The sequence below is a fragment of the Herpailurus yagouaroundi genome, unplaced genomic scaffold, assembly GCF_014898765.1.
Source record: "Herpailurus yagouaroundi ecotype Mexico unplaced genomic scaffold, PumYag 201, whole genome shotgun sequence".
Lineage (NCBI taxonomy): Eukaryota > Metazoa > Chordata > Mammalia > Carnivora > Felidae > Herpailurus > Herpailurus yagouaroundi.
In genome coordinates this window covers 2,930,157-2,952,426 of record NW_024412432.1, presented here as the reverse complement: position 1 = coordinate 2,952,426, position 22,270 = coordinate 2,930,157, and the positions used below count along the sequence as shown (strand labels likewise).

At 42.9% G+C, this 22,270-nt stretch overlaps 2 protein-coding genes across 2 annotated transcripts in view; both read right to left on the bottom strand.

Annotated features, from left to right (window-relative positions):
* Nucleotides 1-2,483, bottom strand: part of FBP2 (fructose-bisphosphatase 2) — a 29,580-nt gene extending 27,097 nt beyond the window's left edge. Inside the window, exon 1 of the mRNA XM_040450250.1 lies at nt 2,197-2,483. Coding sequence (XP_040306184.1) covers nt 2,197-2,366 — 170 coding nt within the window. The 5' untranslated portion in view covers nt 2,367-2,483. The remainder of the gene's footprint in view (nt 1-2,196) is intronic.
* Nucleotides 2,484-11,975: 9,492 nt separating this feature from the next.
* Nucleotides 11,976-22,270, bottom strand: part of FBP1 (fructose-bisphosphatase 1) — a 27,615-nt gene continuing 17,320 nt past the window's right edge. Inside the window, exons 4-7 of the mRNA XM_040450249.1 lie at nt 18,593-18,733; nt 15,224-15,361; nt 14,031-14,150; nt 11,976-12,403 (exon numbers count right to left, since the gene is read on the bottom strand). Of these exons, the coding sequence (XP_040306183.1) occupies nt 12,212-12,403; nt 14,031-14,150; nt 15,224-15,361; nt 18,593-18,733 (591 nt within the window). The 3' untranslated portion in view covers nt 11,976-12,211. The remainder of the gene's footprint in view (nt 12,404-14,030; nt 14,151-15,223; nt 15,362-18,592; nt 18,734-22,270) is intronic.

The window sequence follows — 22,270 nt, the reverse complement described above, 5'->3', positions numbered from 1 at the left end:
TGTTGAAGTTATCATCACATGGATTCACTAAGCTTTACAACAACCCTATAAGTTAGGGGCTATTCCCATCCCCTCTGTTTTACAAATGGGAAACTGAGGTCCTAACAAGAGTAGACAGTCACATGGAAGGCAGCCAAGTTAAATGAACACCTTATTAACCAGTTCCTGAGTCTACTTCATCTGGACACTCGACAGGCACAAAGTTAGAGTTCTGAAGCCGCGTAGTACAACTGTACCACCGCATCCACTGCCTAGCTAAGCGTCCTGCACAGAGGACGAGCACATTAAGGCGGGTAAATAATACTGAAAAGCAGTGGAGATGCCCAGAAAATGGCTCTAAGCATAGCAGAGCCATATGCAGGGACAGGTAAAGTCACTACTTAGTGTCACTCAGCACAGCCCATCACCTGGTGGGATCAGGACAGAGGCAAATGGCTGCACCTCACATTCATGAAGATTGTTACAAGTAAAGATTGGCCATTATTGGTCTATGAGGCAATACAGTTATAGCAATACACAGAGATCAGGGAGGGCCGATCATAATGCATCTTTAAACTGGATGTCATTCCTGGGTTACAAAACCTTATCCGTTATAAATAAATCTTATAGTTATCTTGTGAGAATTACATCTTGTGATATAACACTATCAAATTTTTGGTTCAAAAGTACTAAATTGTTAAGAATTACTATTTTAAATATTAGACTTTATTTCTTCATTTGGGGAAATAATAATAATGGGCCCCTTCACCTTTGGAGAGGACCTTTGCTACAAAAAAAAAAATGGAAGTGCAAAGAAAGTCAGCTTCTTTTCAGCACAGACTTAAACTGGACTCTTGGCCGTGTGAACGTTAAGGAAAACCTCACTAAAATTGAGTCGGGAGGCCAGAAGGGGGAGCCCTCACACTGTAGCACTGGAGGTCATTGCAGGAAGTGTCAATTCCAGACTAACACAAAAATCCTCCGGGGAAAGAATCATCAGTTATGGGCTCCTAGAAGGAAGGATGTACATTGCCTCTCCTGCAAGAAATTGACTTGCCAACTCAGCCAATAAGAAACCATTATGGCCCTGAACTCTTGCTTTTCACCAATGGACTTTTGTTCAAAATAGCTCCTGCCAATGTCCTCCTTCATAAAATAACCTTCTTCTCCTTTGTTAAACCAGCCTATGGTTTTTGGCGTAGCTCACTTGTCCCATATTGTAATTCTCTTACTATTCCCAAATAAACTCATTTTGGGGGGGTAAAATAACTGACTTATTGGGGTATCTGGGTGGCTCAGTCCGTTAAGCTCAGATCATGATTTCAGGGTCATAAGATTGGAATCCCACATTGGATTCTGCACTGGGCTTGGAGCCTGCTTAAGATTCACTCTCTGCTTCTCCCTCTGCCCCTCCTCCTGCGCTCTCTCTCTCTCCCTCTCTCTTACAGTAAAATAAAATAAAATAAAATAAAATAAAATAAAATAAAATAAAATAACTGGCTTATTTTTTAAGGTCAGCAGCTGTGACATTCAGCAGCCATAGTATGAACTTGGCCTTCTTCTGTGCTTGGATAAAGTACTGAAGAGAACAAAGTGGAAGAATGCTCTTCATTTCCTCCTCCTGGACCCAGAACCTCCCAGCTTCCTGCACACCAAGCAGAGAAAAAGATAATGAGTCTCAGAGAAGAAATAAAAAATTGTTTTGAAAGCAAAAGACTCCTTCCCTCAGTAAGGACAGAGACGCAGGGCAGGAAGTCATTTTGTAAATGATTGCTAGCTCCTAACACACTGGCAAAGTTCATGGCAATAAAATGCTACTACCTGCAAAGATCATAAAGCAAAATCTCAAGTCCTATTCGCTGTTTCTTTCTGCCATAAGAAACAAGCCGGGATAATACAATCGATGTTTTTAATGCAACCAGCCACTGAGCTTCTCATCGTTATAATACATGGCAACTGGAAAAATTATATATTTTTTTTCTTCATACCACGTCTCCAAGTATTTCGTTCCTTTCTGGAAACAAGTCAAAGGCCCCTTTATCAACAGACAGAAACTTTAAAGCGCCTTCCCTCCAGAGCACAGAGGCAAATATCTTTTGACATGGTCGCCTGCCCAAGTGACCTGTACCTGCGGCTTTGCCCACGCCCCACCTGGGCCCGAATCCCTCTACATCAGGGGCAGGTCTGTGCACCCACACCTACTCCCCCAGGACTCACAGGTGGGCCAGGCCGGCCTTGCGCACAGCCGAGGATATGGCTTTGATGGCTGTCAGCATGGAGTTCAGCAGCTGTGTGAGCTCCCCGGTCCCTTTGGCCTGACGCCCCTTTTCCATAACGTAGCGAGTCAGGGTGAGCATGTCCGTTTCAAAGGGGCTGCTGTCCGACATGGTGGCGGATAAGTGTTCAAAATCTTCTTCTCCTGGAAAGCCTTGTTTATCTCTGAAGTCTGTGGCTCTTTGGTATCAGAGCTGGTTTGCACTAGCCCTGCCAGGACCTTTAACGAAAAAGTGCCCCAACCCACGTGATTAGGATAACTGGGCAAACCCTCAAGGAAATCTCTCTGGCAAGGTTGATGTTGAAGGCTGCCAAGGCACCATAAGCAAGCTGTAAATAGAATCAGGCAGCCCAGAAACACACCTACTTTCTTTTGATGAACCTTTTTATTTAAAGATCCTAAGAAGGAGCCATTTAGAAACTGGTGGAAGATGAGAAATCCAGCCACTAAAAAATGATCCCTAGAACCCTCTCATTCAAGGACTCAGAAGGATTTTTTGCATATATCTACTGTAGAATCCAGTTCCCCAATGACTCTAAGAGGCAGACTGGCAGATCTTACCTAGGGTATAGGTCACACAATAAAACATGGCAATCCTGGGACCTCTCAGCCCGGGGTCTTTTATATACTTTTGCAAAGGATGCTTTTTATTTCCAAAAAGACATATGCCTGAGTGAGTATCCTTAAAAGCCACCCAAATCTAGAAGAAAAAAATTACATTCCTAGCACAGTGCCTAGCATCAGGTTATTTTATCAATTCCTTTAGATTTGCACATCTAATTCAAAAATACTACTTTCTTGGGATGCCTGGGTGGCTGAATAGGTTAAATGTCCGACTTTAGCTCAGGTCATGATCTCGCAGTTTATGAGTTCAAGCCCCGCGTCGGACTCTGTGCTGACAGCTCAGAGCCTAGAGCCTGCTTTGGATTCTGTGTCTCCCTCTCTCTCTGCCCCTCCCCCACTAGTGTTTTCTCTCTCTCTCTCTCTCTCTCAAAAAAAAAAAAACATAAAAAATTTTTAGATACTACTTTCTTACTGAAAAGGAAACACTACAGAACTATATAAAAGAAAAAGTGAGAGTCCTCACCACCAGCCCATCCCCCAGCCAACTCTCTAGAAATAACTGAGCTGGTGGGGGTCTGTACTGGTATTAGGCACTGGCAGGGGCCTGGGTAGCATAGACCAAGACCTTTCTCTAGGGGCACATAGACCTGGCACTGAGTCCCAACCTAATTATCTGCTAGTTGTCCTGGGAAAGTTCCTGAATCCTCAGTTTCCTCTCCTATAAATGGGAATAGAAGTAAAACATCTATGTTATAGAGTGGTTTTCATGATTAAAAGTGATAAGATGTGCCTGGCACAGAGCAGGTTCCCAGTACTTGGTAGTTATTACTACCCTTCCAAATTTTTGATGCATATATAATTATTATGTATACATATATAACTCCACTTTATAAAATAGAGGAATATGCACGCTGCTTTGTACAATACATACATTGGTCTGCAATATGATTTTTCTTTTGATGGTTATTTCAATCAGAATGTGTCCAGCTGCAAGTAAGAGAAAACTCAGATGAAATAAATATTGTAGGGGGTTATTGTTCTCATATTTTCTCATGCGTTCACGAGGAGGTGGCTCCAGCATTTATTTAGCTCTTCAAAGTCTCCATTTTAGGGGCCCCTCTGTCTCTTCTGTTACCCTGGGTCAGCTGGCTTCTGCCTCCAAGCTGAAACATCTTATGAGCACAAAATGGCAACCACCATTCTGCCCATCTAGCCCACACTGAAGGCCCAAAGAGGGGAGAAGGGCACTCTAATCACATCAGTTCCCTTTTATTAGAAAAGAAATATTTCCTCAGAACACCCTCCCCACCCCCCACCCCCACACGCACCAGTAGATTTCCACTTCCATAGCTTCGGCCAAATTTGTTTCACATGGTGACCCCTCACTGCAAGAGCTGGGCACTGGTATTGGATCAACCAATCTAAGGTGGCTGCCATAGCCTACCATCTTGGAAATACACATCCATGTTGGTACATAGAGGTATGCTGCATTCTAGTGTGTGAACAATTAATTTACTTTGGAAATGTGCATCCTTGAGATAATGCTTCCACAAGCTTCCTTATCTTTGTGCATGCTCTTGTGCGAGGCCTTCAGTCAGAACATTTTCATGTTGACATCACCAGGATCTAAACCAGAAAGCTCTCATTCTTTTCGGAAAGCTTCAGGGAACTGTAAGAACTATAGAAGGGAACTTTCTTTGATCCTGATGTGTCATGTTGCCATTAACAAATAACTAAGCTTTGTCTTTCAAGTGAGAGATCAACAATGATTCTTCTGACATAATTATAGGAAGACCAGTGGCTGCATGTTAGGAGTTCTGGGCCAGTAAGTGAATTATAAGAGAAGAGGGTGTCCTGCTTGTAGGTTTCCAGGTTTCCTTTGAAGTACAACATTGTCTTCAAAGGATTTGAAGGTGAACATTGGATTTGAAGGATTTCAAATCCTTTGTACTTCAAAGGATTTGAAGTACAACATTGTCTTCAAAGGATTTTAGAGTGAAAAACAATGCCAGTTGCAGTGGGCCTTTACATCTTTCCTAAAGAAATGATTATGTATATTCACACAAACACCCATTCACGAATATTAATAGCAGCTCTATTTATGTAAGAGACTGCAACCCCAAATGCTCTTCAGTGAATGGATAAGCAAACTGGGGTAGATCCATAAAATGGACTACTATTTAGCAAGAAAAAAGAACAACCTTGCTACATGCAGCACTAGAATGAATCTCAAAGACATCGTGCTAAGTGAAAGAAGCCAGTCAAGGTGGCTGGGGTGGCTCAGTTGGTTGAGCATCCAACTCTCAACTTCAGCTCAGGTCATGATCCCAGGATCCCAGGATCGTGGGATCGTGCTCTGCATCAGGCTCCATGCATAACATGGAGCCTGCTTAAGATTATCTCTCTCTTTCCCCTGCCCCTCCTCCTGGCTCGTGCTCTCTCTCTCTCTAAAATAAATGAAAAGAATTTTTAAAGAAAGAAGCCAGTCTCAAAGATTATATATGGTATGATTCCATTTATATTTGAAAATACAAAATTATATACAAAGAGAACAATTCTGTGGCTATGTGGGGAGGGTCAGGACAAGAGAGGGTTTTTTGGCCTGAGGGAACTGTTCTGTATCCTAATTATGGTGATGGAAATTTGAATCTATTTAAAACCCAAATAATTCTACATTTTTTTAAAATTCATTTTACTGTAAAACAAAATGCAAGGTGGATCATGGACAGTCTGCAAACTGTACTAGGCCATGACAAAGTTAGTAGAAAAATTGGCAGTATTTAGAAATTTCTATAGCAACTTCTCTGTGTTACATTTGCTCTGACTATATTAAAATGCAATTTAAATCTAGCAATAAAATGTCATTTAAATTTAAATGAAGTTACAACTTAACACTAAACAGTTGGGGCCTGCCTTTTGTAGGTAATTGTTTTTTATTTCATTTTTCCAGGTTTTCTTTTTTTGACCATTTTAGCCATTTTTTTTTTTTTTTTTTTAATTTTTTTTTAACGTTTATTTATTTTTTTGGGACAGAGAGAGACAGAGCATGAACGGGGGAGGGGCAGAGAGAGAGGGAGACACAGAATCAGACACAGGGTCCAGGCTCTGAGCCATCAGCCCAGAGCCCGACGCGGGGCTCGAACTCACGGACCGCGAGATCGTGACCTGGCTGAAGTCGGACGCTCAACCGACTGCGCCACCCAGGCGCCCCCATTTTAGCCATTTTTAAGCATACAGTGCAATGTCATTAAGTACATTCACAGTGTTGTGCGACCATCACCACCATCCATCTCCAGAACTTTTTCATCTCCCCCAGCTGAAACTCTGCTTAAACAATAACTCTCATTCTTGGCCTTTCCTGTAATTCTTTATATTACATTTTGTAAAGTATCTGTTAACAAGAGATTGGAAGTGAAACCAACCAATCAGTGCTTCAGCACAACTCCCTGGAGAAGCTCTGGGCCCAGCACACTACAGATGCTAAGAGTAGGCAGAAGACTGGAGAATTTGGAGACCAGGAAGGAGAAGTATTGGCTAGTGTCATTTATAAGCAGTCAATTACTCATCTTAAAGGGAACTGGGGAGGGTCTGCTATTTTTGCCACTGTCTGGCTTAGGCTGGCAGCTGGGTACAGCAATCATACCCTTTTGCAGCTACATTTAAATGTTAGGAGTTCGAGTTACCCAATGTTCTAAAATTGCAACCGATGACCTTTCAGCAAATGCCAAAGTTCTTTCAGGGCACACGACAGGGTGGAAACATAGAACAGCCGTGGCGAAAGCCTGGAGAAAAGGAGAGAGCATCCAGCTTACATTTATTTCAGGGCCACTGGTACACCAGGGACCTCAAAGCTCTCTATGGCCTTGCTCCACTTTGGGAAAGATGCTCACAGACCTGAGTCAAAGTGAGTAAGGGCAAGCAGACCTTCCTGATAGTTGAGACAATCTTGCTCTTGCATCAGATCTGAAGACAAAAGCAGGGATCTAAAATGTGACTTATGGTATCAACGGAGGGACCATTCTTTGTTAGCCAAACTCTACTGAGATAGTTTACGTACACTCTCTCAGGTAATGTCAACATATGGGGGTTTTTTTTGTTTTTTTGGTTTTTTGGGTTTTTTTTAGTTTTCACTCAGAAAAGATTTTATTCTAAGAATGATGCCATCAGGTAAAAATGAAAAACAATGCAGTTGTGGCACAATGTTTAAAAATATCTATACATCTTCCCTCGTAGGACTGCAGTGTTTCCTATGTACCTGAGCATGGAATACGGAGCGCCCTTATAAGCTGCTCCACATGGGGAATCTGATTCCTTGCAGGTCAACCTACTTTTCCTCATGTACTAATGAAATCGGCTTCAGCCTCAACTTTGTAGGATTAACAGAACACAAAGATGGAAAATCAAGAATCCAATTTCTACTTTCCTGTAATATGGTTATACCAAGTCCAGTCTTCACTGTATAAAAAATACATAGGAAAGTGCTGTATACATTCTTCACATGGAAAAAACAAAGTTAAAGCAGAGCTGACCTATGTCAGACCTATATTTTAGTTCTGTGGTGACCACTGTGCCTCATGCTATGCATTTAAAAAAAAACTAAGACTGGGGCGCCTGGGTGGCGCAGTCGGTTAAGCGTCCGACTTCAGCCAGGTCACGATCTCGCGGTCCGTGAGTTCGAGTCCCGCGTCAGGCTCTGGGCTGATGGCTCAGAGCCTGGAGCCTGTTTCCGATTCTGTGTCTCCCTCTCTCTCTGCCCCTTCCCCGTTCATGCTCTGTCTCTCTCTGTCCCAAAAATAAATAAACGTTGAAAAAAAAAAATTAAAAAAAAAAAAAAGATAAAAAAAAACTAAGACTTCGTTTTTTAGAGCAGATTAAGCTTACAACAAAATTGAGAGGAGATACAGAGATTTCCCATTTCCTCCCACACCCACACATGCACAGCCTCCCCTGTGACCAACATCACTCACCAGAGTGATATGTGTGTGTGTGTGTGTGTGTGTGTGTGTATATATAAACAAATGATGAACACATTATTATCACCCAAAGTCCATAGTTTGCCTTAGGGTTTACTCTTGATGTTGTACATTCTATGGGTTTAGACAAATGTATAATGGCATACATGTATCATTATAACATCATATAGAGTATTGTCACTGCCCCAGAAATCCTCTGTGCTCTTCCTATTTATCTGTCCTCCCCCGCCTATCCCTAGTAACCACTGATCTTTTTACTGTCTCCATTGTATAACAGAAGGTCATATAGTTAGAATCATACACCCTGTAGCCTTTTCAGATTGGCTTCTTTCACTTAGAAATATACATCTGAGTTTCTTCCATGGCTTTTCATGATTTTTGAGTGCTGAATAATAGTCCATTGTCTAAGCGTACCACAGTTTATTTATCCGTTCACCCATGGAAGGGCATCCTGATCGCTTCCAATTTTTGGCAATTGTGAATAAAGCTGCTATAAATTACTTTCCGCAGATTTTTTTGTACAATGTAAGTTTTCAGCTCCCTTGCATAAGTATCAAGTCCTCTGATTGCTGAATCATGTGGGGAGTATGTTTAATTTGTAAGAAACTGCCAAGCTGTCTTTCAGAGTGTCTGCACCACTTTGCACTCCCACCAGCAATGGATGGGAGGTCCCCGTTGCTCCACATCCTCGTCAGCATTAGGTGATGTCAGTGTTCTGGATTTTGGCCATTCTAAAAGGTATGTAGGGGTGTTGCTTTAATTTGCATTTCCCTGATGACATCTTCCCATATGCTTATTTGCCATTTTGCCATCTGTATATCTTCTTTGATGAGGTATCCGTTAAGGTCTGTGGCTCATTTTTTAATCAGCTGTTTTCTTACTGTTGAATTTTTAGAGAGTTCTTCATATATTTTGGATAACAGTCCTTTATCAGATATGTCTTTTTCAAATATTTTCTTCCAGTCTGTGACCTGTCTTCTCATCCTCTTGACACTGTTTTTCCCAAAGAAGCTGTTTATCTTAATGAAGTCCAGCCTATCAATCATTTCTTTCATGGACCATGTCTTTGGTGTCATATCTAAAAAGTCATTGCCACACCCAAGCTCATCTAGGTTTTCTCCTATATTACCTTCTAGGAGTTTCACATTTTATATTTGTATTTATATTGAGTTTAATTTTTGTGAGGGCTGTAAGTTCTGTGTCTGGATTCACTTTTTGCATGTGGATGTCTGGTTGTTCCAGCACCATTTGTTCAAGAGACTATCTTCGCTCCATTGCATTGTCTTTATCAAATATCAGTTAACTATATTTATGGGGGTCTGCTTGTGGGCTCTCTATCCTGTTTCATTGGTTTATTTGTTTATTCTTTTACCAATACCACATAGTCTTAATTGCTATAGGTTTATAGTACATCTTAAAGTTGGTAGCATCAGTCCTCCAGCTGTGTTCTTCTCCTTCAAAATTGTGTCAGCTATTCTGGGTCTTTTGCCTCTCCATATAAACTTTAGAATCAGTTTGTCAATATGCATAAAGTAACTTGCCGGGAAATTGGCTGGGATTGCACTGAATCTATAAATCAAGTTGGGAAGAACTGACATTTTGACAATATTTGGTCTTTCTATCCATGAACATAGAATAACTCTCCCTTAAGTTCATCTTTGAACTTTCATGCTTCAGAGTTTTGTAGATCTTATACATATTTTGATAGATTTATATCTAAATATTTCATTGTGTTGGGTGCTTCATCTAGGGATGAATCCTTCTTTGGCTTCTCCAGCTTCTGGTGGCTATTGGCATTCTTTGGTTTCTTTGGCTTGTGGAGACTCTAGTCTCTGCTTCCATCTTCACATTGCATTCTCTGTGTGTCTCTTCTAAAAACACATTTCATTGGATTTTGGACCCACCCAGGTAATTCAGGATGATCTTATCTCAAATCCCTTAATTAAATCTGCAAAGACCCTCTTCCTAAATAAGTTCATATTCACAGGTTCCAGAGGTTTGGATGTGGACATGTGTTTTTGTTTTTTGTTTTTTGTTTTTTGTTTTTTTTGAGGAGGGTGGGCAGAGGGACACCATTCAACCTGCTATAGTAATCTTGAAATTATTTCCAATTCTGAAGCTGGGGACCACAGTCGCTCTGAGAATTTTGAGAAACAGTGATTTTCATCCGCGGTTTCTACTCTTTTCCTGGTCGGTCACAGGGTGTCCTGTCAAAAGCCCAGTAGCATAGTATGGTGGCAAACCATGGCAGATAGGTGCTTCAAGTCAAACTGGACTTAGCTTTGGGTGAAAGACACAAAGCAGCAAGTATGTCATTGTGGAGAAACTTCTCTATTGATTTACTTTAAAATATTCAGAATTTAGGTTTAACTCCAGGAATGGTTTCAACTTGGAACATGAGGAGTAAGGCTATGGAAACTCTAGGTACCAAAGTCAGACCTGTAGGTGGCAGCAGGGAGGCGTGGGGACCTCTACCAATCCTGCTAATGATGTTACTGAGGAACCTAACAGAAAATCCCTAGCAGTCAAATATTTGAGTGGTTAAAAGGGATGCTTTCCTTTGCAAAGAGAACATTATGTGTTTTGATTAGTAGGAGAGAGCTCCCATTTTAGGGACAGCATGACATGTGGAGCCTGAGAACCAGCAGACCTGAGTTCCTGCCAAGTATCTACATAATGCACCACAAACACCATCCCTTCGCCCTTATCCGTGAAGGGCATCTCAGGGTTTCCAAGGTCAAATCCAACTTTGAGATTCCATGGATCATCAGAGGAGAATCACTGTTCATGCTGCTGATTCTGTGTCTGTCTTCCTTTCTCAGAGAAAAAAAGAAAGACTCAATGCATCCATAGCAGAAAACAGGCACCAGATGAAAACTCTTAGTTAAATAAGCCAACGGCCGCATCGAAAGACACTAGACAGAACATAAAACAAAAACAGGGAGAAGGTATCTTTTTGTGATTTTGCTTGGCTTCCTCACGGCAGCGGGGTAGGAGACTATTATCTCCCATCTAGCTGTCTTTATAGTTAAGAAATGGCTCCCAGACCACCACATCTCCCTCAGTGCTTCGAAAACCAGAAGTTACAAGACCTAAGCTACAAGGTTAAAAATCAAAAGGTGCTTTGTGAGTTCAGGAGACTTCCCTGAGAGGTCCAACCACAGCTGGACTGGGAAAAATACTAGCTTTGGGTCTAGTCAGTGGACAAAAGCGGACCCAATGCTTAAACTCAAAGTAAGTTCCTTGTTGGAAAACATGAAATTGGCAGGGATTATTTGGAGGGAAAAGAGCAGGATTTACAGACACATATTTAAACTTACAAGTAAAAAAATATATATATTTATCTATTACATATCTATATTTTATTAATACATTAAATATATTAAGTATTTAAAATATTAAATATTTTAATATGGTAAATATGTTTGATAAAATATTTTACTATATCAATATAATTATGGATTCATATAGCAAATAACATTTATTACATATTAACATATCTGTTTAAATCTAGAGCTCAAGAAAGCCCACAGATGTTTTTTAACATATAACTTGCAATGATCTGGGAATTCTAGTCCAGGGTCAGCTAAGGGAGACACTGTTTATACAGTGAGCCTAGTGAGAAATAGACTTGCTTGCAATAAATTGTATTTCCTTAAATTACGTTCTATGATGAATTTTTTACTTAAGGTAATTAGACCTTAGGAACTATTAGGCTTTGTTGTTCGATAGAGTGCTATGTTTTTATTGAAAAGTCACTACTGAGTGGCAACATAAGCCTTCAGACTCAGAAGGTTAGGTCATAGATGGGTGGCCCCCTAACTTTTCACCTGTCCAGTTCCCAGGAAGGCATAAACAGCTCTCTCTGCTCAGGTTAGTTCTGCGCACTTAGACCTGAACGGGCAACACAAAGAACAAGGGACACATTAACTCTAAGTTCAGTGGCCAGAGTACCTGGGTTTGTATCCCAGCACTGCCGCGCATCGGTTGGAGACCTTGGGCAAATTACTTCACCTCTCTGTTCATTCCATCACCTGTGAAATGGGTCATTTATAGATGGTGCCTAGTTGGTAAGGTTGTTGTGAAGATTAAATCAGCTATCTAATTTCTATGCATTCACTGTTATTGTTATAATTATCACTACTACTATTGTTTGACACAAAGCAAGGATGACTCTTTTTTTAGAAATAGAAAGAAGATGTTTATTTGTCTCCTATCCACTCAAAACATACCATCCATAGCATTACTGAGATAGTAAGGCAGCACCAAGCACTACACAGCATTTGACAGTGAAAATATGCATGCTTTTTATTTCTGCTGTTTAGGAATGTATGATGCGCAGTCAGAAAGGGGTAGCACCGTGTGGGATAAAAGGTCCAGGTAAATGGCATTTCTTTCTGGTGTGGGCAAGGCCACTTCTTCATTTGGCAGCGTGCTTCTGATAGATCTCCAGGAACTCCTTCACGTCTTCAGGCGACCCCAAGATGATTGGCGCCCTCTGGTGGATCTCAGTGGGAATAATGTCCAGTACAGCTTCTTTGCCAGTGGTAGCCAATCCTCCAGCCTTCTCCATGACGTAGGCCATTGGGTTACATTCGTATAGCAGTCTCAACTGAAAAAAAAGAGCCAAGAGCAGCGCCCTCACACCAGAAAATATTACATAGAAAAGGGATTCGTTCTATACCAAACTAATACAGAGCTAGTGGGAGTTTCCAAGGTAACATGTAACTCTCCCTTTCCTTCTATGAGGTTGTTATAGCCCCCACCCCTAAGGCTGCCTCTAAGACCAAATGGTTAACTTAACCATTTGGTTAAATTAAGCCATTCATCAAGCCAGAGCCAGAGCCAGCAATAGATGGCCTGATGCAAATGGAGACAGACCACCTGGACTCAGGACTGAATGACATTTTGGCAGAACTGATGGTTCCCTTCTCTTTATAGCACGGAAACTGGACCTAATGAGTGACTCGGTGTGTGTTTTGGATGGAGCTTTGCCTATTCTAAAAGCATTAAACATCCATGGTAGTGTCTGGCTGCAGACATCTGGAAAGCAGACTGGCTCCTCCAAACAGTATGATATTGTTTGCAACGCTGTGCACGTTCCTTTTACAATTCTCCAAAGGCTTCAGGGTTGGGATTTAGTATGTTATACATCTTGGCATTTACTTTTAAATATTAACATTTTTATTGTGTTCATTTTCATGCAGTCTGCCTATTGAGCAGACAGCTTTTTGCAGGTGTTTCCTGACTCTATTTCCATACAGGTGTCATGGCCAGAGTTGCAAAATTGAGGAGGAAAAAAGGAGGCACCTCAATATCTGTGTTCAGAAACAATTTTTTGAGGCATTAAAGAAAAGTGCTATGGAGCAGGCTAATCACACAGGCTGAGATGCCTGACGTGGCTGTGGCAAGGGCGCTGTTTTAAGCAAATAAGAATGCCTTCAGCAAACTGGACACCACCAGCTGTAAACAGAGATCTGAACATATCTGGAACATATACACTTCTAACTATCTTAAGGGGATTATTGTTCCCATTCCTTCTCTTGCATTAAAAAAAAAAAAAAAAGACAGTCTGTCTATCGGGGAAAACAAAGGGACAATACTTGGGAAGGAAACACACTGTCACTGTGTAGAAGAAAAGCGGGGCATCCCTCAGCCAGTGTTAAGCAAGCACAGCTCACCCCATGGCTTTGGGACTCTGCGGGCATTAGACCAGTGCAGTCAGTGGTAACAGCTTCCCTGAAATCTCTAGGTTTCCCCAGAGAGTCTTTCTTTCCCTAGGAAGGTTTCATTTTCCAAGCAGCCAATGTCAGCTCATTAGTTATTTCTATTTTATGCCTCTTGAAAGCAATCAAAGGAAACCTTTACTTGGATACATATTCGATTTTTCTGCCTTGGCAATGAAGCTGAACTGTTTCATTTCACATTATGAATGGCATTCATTTTTCCCAGGCCAAACCACGCACCCACTGGAAGCACCCGTCCTCACCATAACACTATTACTTATCTTTAGCAATGGAAGGGCTCTCGAGAGACCATTTTGAGCTGATATCACCTGGCTTTAATGAGGACAACCTCTAATCTAGGAAAGAAGATGCCACACATATCCTCAGCATCCTACTGTGGGGCACAATGGCAATATAATAGCTACTGTCATCTTTCTTTCTTCCGAAGTCAAATTCCCTGGGCTGCAAAGGAACTCCACTGCCTCTCAATCACCTTTCAGGGGATTTGTTTACCTTTCCATTAGGGCTCTTCTTGTTAGCTGGGTACAGAAAGATCCCTCCATAGACCAGGGTGCGGTGGACATCAGCCACCATGGAGCCCACGTACCTGGCGCCATAGGGCGCTGTGTTGTCCTGCAAGGTTAAGATTAACAATAATTAGGGTTGCCGCAAAGAAAATGAGTTCTGTGTCCTCTATGCTCATCTGATTCAACAGTCATTTAATGAACACCTACGAGGCGCTTATTTGGGGCTGTGATAGGCAATGTGAGGAATATCCTGTTCCCAAGGAGCAGAAACAAATAGCCCCATTCTTACACATCTCACAATAGGTCAAACTACCTGCAGAAGCCCCAACCGGGGATGGGTTGATTCTGGTTATGGGGTTGGGACGGCCATCACAAAATCATACGTTTTAACGGGACATTGCAGGCTGAGAAGGATTTTGCCAAGCTAAGGAGCTGGGCAAGGGGGGAAGGGAACCACCCAAGCAAATATGGCAACACAGAGAAGGCAAATGCAAATGCTGTCCACCAGGGGCCTGGGGAGGACCCTGGTGCAGTGTGTGTGTGCAGGCTTCAGGGGTGGGAGGGGAATCCAGGGTAAGGTGGAAAGAGAGATAGTAAAGCTGGAAAGAGAGCCTGGGGCCAGCTCTAAGGCCCTGAATGCCAAACAGTATCTGGGCTTCCTCCTCAGTGGCATTTAAGTAGGAGTATGACAAAACTGGATATTCCTGCATAGAACCAGCTCTATAAACAGCCATTCCTTCTCTTTGTATTTGGTAATTTGTAACCTCTTCAGAAAGATGCCAAGATGGACACTCTTAATCTTGAGATGGTGGATAGAAATCCATCGGACACCACAAGGTGGGCACCTGGGTACGAGAACCACATTCTGTGCCATCTGAGATCAGGGACTACAGAAGTGAAATGTTTTACTGCCATGAACGAACTCATTCATCCGGCGACTTTATTATCCTAATTTTCTTCTGCCAAGAGAAAGTAGCAAAGGCTGACACGGACCCTCGGACTTTGACTTCTGAGGGCAGGGGTTCCAGTGCCCAGGACTAGGTGGGAATTTCATCATGGGGTCAGTGCACAGTGGAATCCAAGGCCCTGTGATCCCTGCCACCTTTAGCCTCCAGGCTAAATCATGAACCAACAGATCTGTGCATAACTCACGGGCCCTTGCCCAGAGCCCTCACTTACCGGGGGGAACTTCTTCCTCTGGACATACTCAGTGACAGCAGGGTCGAATTCCTTGGCATAGCCCTCATTGAGGCTGAAGATATTTCCTTTCTTTTTGATTTTCACGTCCCTGTCCACCAAAATGAACTCTCCAATGGCCTGGAAACAGGAAGGAGAGGGAGAGGTGATGAGCTGCCTCCTCCAGGGGCCTGTGTGAGGGCTGGGCTGGGCTGGGCTGGGCTGAGTTGGACTGAGCTGGGCTGGGGGTCCTGAGGCTGGGGGGCACAGGATGCTTCTCCTGGAGCTGGGACACTATGTCCCCAGCCTGCCACTTCAGTAATGGCGAACAGGACAAGGGAAGAGTCAGTGGACAAAAAGGAAAGAAGAGAAGAGGCTGCCGCAGATGTTGTTAGGGGATCGAAATTTTGGGGTTTGCTTTCAAATGGTTTCAGTAAAACAAGAGAGAAACCATACAAAAACAGGGAGGGCAGAAATAGGTAAAACAGCAGCAAAGCCTGAGGGAGATTGAGAATTGTGTGTCCACTCATACGTGGAATTTAAGAAACAAAACAAATGAGCAAAGGAAAAAAGAAGAGAGAGAGAAAGACAAACCAAGAACCAAACTCTTAACTACAAAGAACAAACCGATGGTTACCAGAGGGGAGGTCAGTGAGGAGATGGGGTCTGCAAAGTGTTTCTCAGAACTCAGTCCTGCCACCAAGTCCCAGTGCTGAGTTGATGCCTTTAGGGCTGAGGTACTTTAGAGGAGATGGCAATCTGGAAGGAAAGTGTCACCTAACTCCCACTGCTCTGGACTGAGGGTTGTTTGGGGCTCCTACATGCCCTGAGAAGAGGGCGCTTGAAGACCTGTCCTGTGGGGAGGGGGCTGTTCCATGGAGGTGAGAGGGAAGAAAGGAGGTATCAATACACCTGTCTCCAGCCGTTTACCTCCCCCCCAGCAGAGAGTGGTTCCTGCAGACAGGGAGTGTGTCTGACCTAGAAAGAGAGGAATAGAAGGAGGGAGGGAAGGCAGAATGGAAGGAGAACAGGAAGGATGAGGAAAAGGAGAAAAAGAGACTGGAATTAACAGTGGTCATTGGAAGGCTTCATTGTGAGTGATTCTTCTTTTTTCCTTTTATGCTTTTTTTCCCCAAAAATTCTGACCACAGTTACGTAGAAACGTTCTTTTATAATCAGAAAACTAAATAAATAAATAACTATATTTAGAAAAGAATTCTTGAGGGGCGCCTGAGTGACTCAGTCAGTGAGTGACTGGCTCTTGATCTCAACTCAGGTCAGGATCTCATGTTCATGGGATTGAGCCCCGAGTTGGGCTCTGCATGGAGAGCATAGAGCCTATTTAGGATTCTTTCCCCCTCTCTCTCTGCCCTTCCCCCTCCCTCCCTCTCTCTCTCTCTCTCAAAATAAATAAACATTTTTTTTAAAAGCATTTTAAAAAAGAAAGAAAAAAAGTCTTGAAAACAAATCCATCACACAACAGGTGCCGAGAGCTCATGAAGCCATGCTTCCAGATGCCCTGCCCTGGTACCTGGCCAGAGCATGCGAGACATGAAGGAGCAAAGTCTCTTGCAAGTGCAGACAAGAGACTAAAAAGCCTTCTGAAAGTTAAAGCCTGCTGGAAACGCAGAGAGAGCTGTCTCAGTATTTTTAGCAGAAACCATCAGCCAAAATGAAAAGAAAGCGCTAAGGGGGTCCGAGGTTCGCCCCGCAGGCACCAGAGAGCAGTGGGTTAATGAGATGGTGTCCCCAGCAGGGGACCATTACAGCAGGCATGCACCATTCTTCCAGACACCGAGGGGCCATTAGGTCTCAGGATGGCAAAAGACTATCAAATACACAGAAACTTACTCCCAGAGACACCGGTCTACGATCTGGAAACAAGAAAAGATTTCATTTTTCTACACGTCCACCAACTCAAAGGTAACAGAGAAGTCACCAGAAGAATGTCTGGGGGAAGCAGTACATCTCTGGCAAAACAGTAAATCTGCAAACATCAGTGATTCCAGAAACTGTCCACTGGGCTCCGGGTGAACTTTGCTCTGGTTCTGCCACTATTTTCCCCTGAGGTCACCTCATTTGGAGGCTTAATCTGGTATTGTTCCCTTAGCCTTGTTTATCTATTAAGCACCGGTTCTTCCAAGGAGGCAAAGTCCAGTTGTGCAAGATTGTAGGGGGCCAAGGCAGCCTACGTTCTCATTTATACCATCTGCCATGCACAGAGTCCAGGGCCTCACCAGGAACAAACTGTCTCCCGCCAGGTGCCAGCCAGGCATCTATACCTTGTGTTCAGTGCGTCAACAAAAATACCAAATAGATGAAGTTTCGTTACTGTCATAGGAGGACTCATCGAAAACTAAAAGGTATTTATAAGCCCAGTTCTTTTCCCTTTGGGGCACTGTATCAAATGCACAATGAACGTGCCGACCTACTGAATTCTACATTCAACAGGTTTTAAGTGGGCCAGATATTTAAAGAGATTTCTTTCCCCAATTCATCTGCTTTGTTGAAACCGTCATCTACCTGAATAAAGAGATACTTCCAATTAACAGGCATGTGGAAGGAATTACCAACAAATTAAAACTGTTAATATTTTCACGGCACCCTGGACTCCTCTTTGTAAGGTAGCTTTTCTCTATAAGGTGGCAGGAGGAATTATCTTCATTGCCTTCTTTAAGTTCTCTTCCTTGAGTTTTTCAAAGCCTTATCAAAACTTCAAGGGTTCACAGAAGGTGTGCATGCATGAGCACAACATCAAATGAATTAGGTAGCTATTTTTGAAGAAATGTAAGCCACTGCATTGGGACACCCATTCACCTCTGCAAAACAAGCTATTTAACGGAGATACTGAGTGGCAAACAGACCATCTACAGGCCCTATCTGGCCCATAAATGTGTTTTAGTTGGCTAGCACATACATTTTTTAAATCCAGTGTTTCTTGAAACACTGGAAGCTTTGGCAAGACTGGGCCCCTATCCCCAAATAGTAACAATTGCTAGACCTCTCCAGCTAGCTTTCCCCATTCCCCACCATTGCCCCAGTCTTCCTTCCCCAGCACACTGCATTCACTTACATGGCCTGCCTGGACTTGGTGGACATTTGAATCCATTTGGTAATGTCTGTTCTAAAGAATTAATCTTGGAACAAAGTCCCCCACTTAGGCTCTGGACAAATATTGTTTCTCACCTCAGTAGGCTTCTCACGATACACACAGTGCCCCTCCATCTCCCTCACTCTTTCTCCACTCCATCGTCTCTACCCCACCGTGGGCCTCATTTCCCACCTCTACATACCCCCCCTTCACCCTCCCACACAAATAACAGACATCTGCAGTCACCAGCCAAGCACCTAACTTCACACAGTGTCTCTCACCGGGTCCAGCATGAAGCAGTTGACGCCATTCGCCATGGCCAGGACCAACATGGTGGCACTGCCATAGAGGGCGTAGCCGGCAGCCACCAGTTTCCTGCCTGGCTGCAAAGCGTCCTTCTCAGAAGGCTCATCAGCTGAACTCTGGGATAAGAAAGAAAACACAACATGTTTTTGTTTTATGTTTCCTTTTTCCAGTTCAATCATTAGCAAGATGCATTATCAAGGTACTCTCCTAATACAACAGGGCATCTTCCTAGAAGGGCCTTCCTCCACACATCAGTAATATCCTGATTACATTACCACAGCAGCCTTCCCCCATACTGCAGATTTCCTGCATCTGGATCCTTCTTTCCAGTCAGGGGCCTCCTCCAATTTTACTAATTTGATATTCCCTCATTTCTCCATTATCACTTTCGAAAAAGAGCATGCCTCCTTGCCAGCTCCCACTAATTTAATCTTATTACAGGCATCAATGTCTTTCACCTGCCTACTCCATCTTTATTTAAACATATTAAGCCTGGGCTGCAGGACTGTTAGTCTGGCGAGGAAATCAATTTTGTGGGCTTTGGCCAGTTGCTGCGCGTGCCTTAGTGGGCAGTGTGGCCTATTGCCTCACACACCCAAGCAATTCTCAGAAATACGGGAATTTAGAAGATCTCTCCAGAGTCATTCCAGGATAGGGCAGTTGCTTTCCATTTTGTTGACCACATCCCACAGTAAAAAAATACACTCACACCACAAACCAGTACCAACACACCTGCACATGCACACACAACTACACAAATTTAATAAAGCAGTACTCACACTTAGAACATTACATGCACCCTAATCTTTTCATTTTTCATTAAAAACATAGCCCACCGGGTCATGTGACCATAGTTTGATACTAAGGAAGGGGACGCCTTAAGGGGATCTTCTTTATTAACACCTGATTGGCTTCTTCAGTCCTCAAAACAGCCCCAAACAAATCTTTCAGCTCAAATACTCTCTACTTGGATTCAAACAGAATAAAAAATGAGCAATTTCTGCCAATTTCATTTATTCCTTCCCCAATCAGAGATTCCAGTAGCTGAAAATAAGTACACACATCTGTATCACAACGCCGGAGATGGAAGTCATCCCAGCAAAAACATCCCTGGTAATTTTTCCTTGTAACTTTTGACACTGTGGCCCAGAGGCCATCTGCATCAGAATCACTCAGTACGCCTATTAAAAATGTGTATTCTGGGGGTGCAGCCTAAGCTTACTAAGCCAGACTTTCTAAGGGGGAATCTGCATTTTACTGTGCACCATACATGACTCTTGCACTGTAGTTTATAAAAAAGGAAGAGTCCAAAAGCCATTTTTTCTCCTTTTTCCCCTCATTCCCACTCCTGTGTCTAATAAATGGTTTTCACTAAGGCGGTTTGTTGGTTTTTTGGCTGGATTGGGTCATGTTATTTGATTTAGTTTGGTTTGTGTTCATAGAGCAGTGCATTGCATCTAAACACAGACCAATCACACTATCAAGATTTTGAGTTGTTTTCCCAAACTCCAAATTTTGCCAGTGTCCAACCTGAAAAAAAGAACCAGCTTTCTTCAAAGCCAGTGACATAGGGGAGGACTCAGTCCTCCAATTTTCCTCTATCACAACTACTTAACCCTGCCAATGCAGTGAGAAATCAGGTAACAGCAATATGTAAACGAATGAGTTGACTGGGAGCCACTAAAGTCTTGAAATAATCAGTTCTCCAGTAAGAAAAGTCCCTCAAAGATCCATCTCACCCGGAACCATCTGTGCCTGCCTGTGCCAACAGTGCAAGAGTAAACAGCATTTCCTGAAATGTCGCCACCTGAAAAACTTACCCTCTGACTTCCATAGAATAAGAAATGATCACGTTGTCTATGATCCACACACTCAGAGAAAATAATGCCATGGAATCATGGATTAAGAGGAATTCTTTCCTAGCCTGATCTTTCTAATGCATGGGTTCCCTCCTTCAAACCCCAGCAGTGAAGGCCTTTGTTCCCAGGGATCCATCACATTCCCATGCAGATGCTCATGGACCCACCGATGAGCCCTAGGCAAAATTAGAGAAAGTCTCTAGACCCTACCTTTCACTACCTATCCCAGGCCCCACCTGCTGCAGGTATGGGTTTGTTTTACTCCACACCACTTCATGAGGAAGACATCATGGAGTCTGGAGACTTAAGGCAGTGGAAGAGAATATCAGGCAAGAGTGGAGCTATGCTATCTTGTCACTTATCTGGTCTTCCCTCAGAGGGGCAGCCAAACCCTCCTTGGAAGGGCTCACAGGCATTTGAGAGTCCCCCATAACTCAGCCAATATTGTTCATTTACTATTACACTAGACAACCTAGCCTACAAAAAATAAATAAAACAAAGCCCTGCCCTCAAGGGGTTTATAATCACTAGTGAACATGGGTAAGTTTTGCCTGGTCAGCAACCACAATCCTTCTGATAACTGCACTCACTGTTAATCTCCTTAACATACTCCCGGGCCCTCAGCTCTCAGGGGGGGCACATGACCCTGGCCTGGCCAACAAAATCATCGCATGCCTCAAGCCATAGTGATTGGTTGAGGGATGGCCAGGTGATCAAAGCCAAGCCAATCAGACCCAATGAGATGACATTCTTATTGCAATTGTTGGAAAAGAGGCTTCCATCTTCTGCTCGACTTAACTGAGAGGGATGGGTGTGAGCCTGGATTTGCTAGGCGCTGTTTTGCCACCAGAGAGGAGGAGCGCAGTAGAGATGGAGAGGACGCGTCTCCTGGTTGCATGGTCTGAGTCCTTGAATGCAGCTGTACCTGAAGCAAATCTATCCATTGGGCTTTCTACTTATGAGAACCAATAATTTTCTTCTACTTTCATTCCTTCCCTCACTCCCTCCCTTTTTTCATTCCGTTCTTTAGTTTGAGTTCTGATACTTTCCATTGAATGTTCACATACAAACCAAGTAATATTAATAGCTAACATTTATCAAACACTTTTTTTGTGCCAGATACTATTTTTGGGGCATTATTTTTAAGTTTCAGTACCTCCCCTTTACAGATAAGGAAACAAGAGGTACAGAGAGTTAGTTACTTTGCCCAAGGTCCTATAGAACTGGTAAGTGTCAGTGTTAGGAAGCTGCATTCCATATGGCTATTAATTAATAAGTCTCCCTGTGCTCAGTTAAAGGACTTGAATTGGATTCTGAAACTGCCCGAGCACTTGTGAAACTACATTTAGTTGTGGGGACTGGATATTTCCAAAACCATCTCATATGAAACAGGTTTAGCTTAAAAACATTTTTTTTTTTAAGGAAAGGAGGACAGGGCAGGGCAGGAAAGCCATTTCCAAACATGTAAAACAAAAACAACCTTATTTTCTGATGCTTTAAAAGGCCAAATGAGGGGCACCTGGGTGGCTCAGTTGGTTAAATGTCCGACTTCAGCTCAGGTCATGATCTTACAGTTGGTGAGTTCGAGCCCCCCATCAGGCTCTGGGCTGACAGCTCACATTGACAGCAGTAAATGTGTCACTTGAAGCATCAGACACATGGATGTTTACCCCCCACCCCAAGCCCTCAAATGGTTTCAAAGAATCAATAAGATGTTTGAAAATTGAAATGACATAAAGGCAGGTGTCACACTCTTCTTTTCTTTTTTCTCTCTCTCTTTTTTTTTTTTTTTTT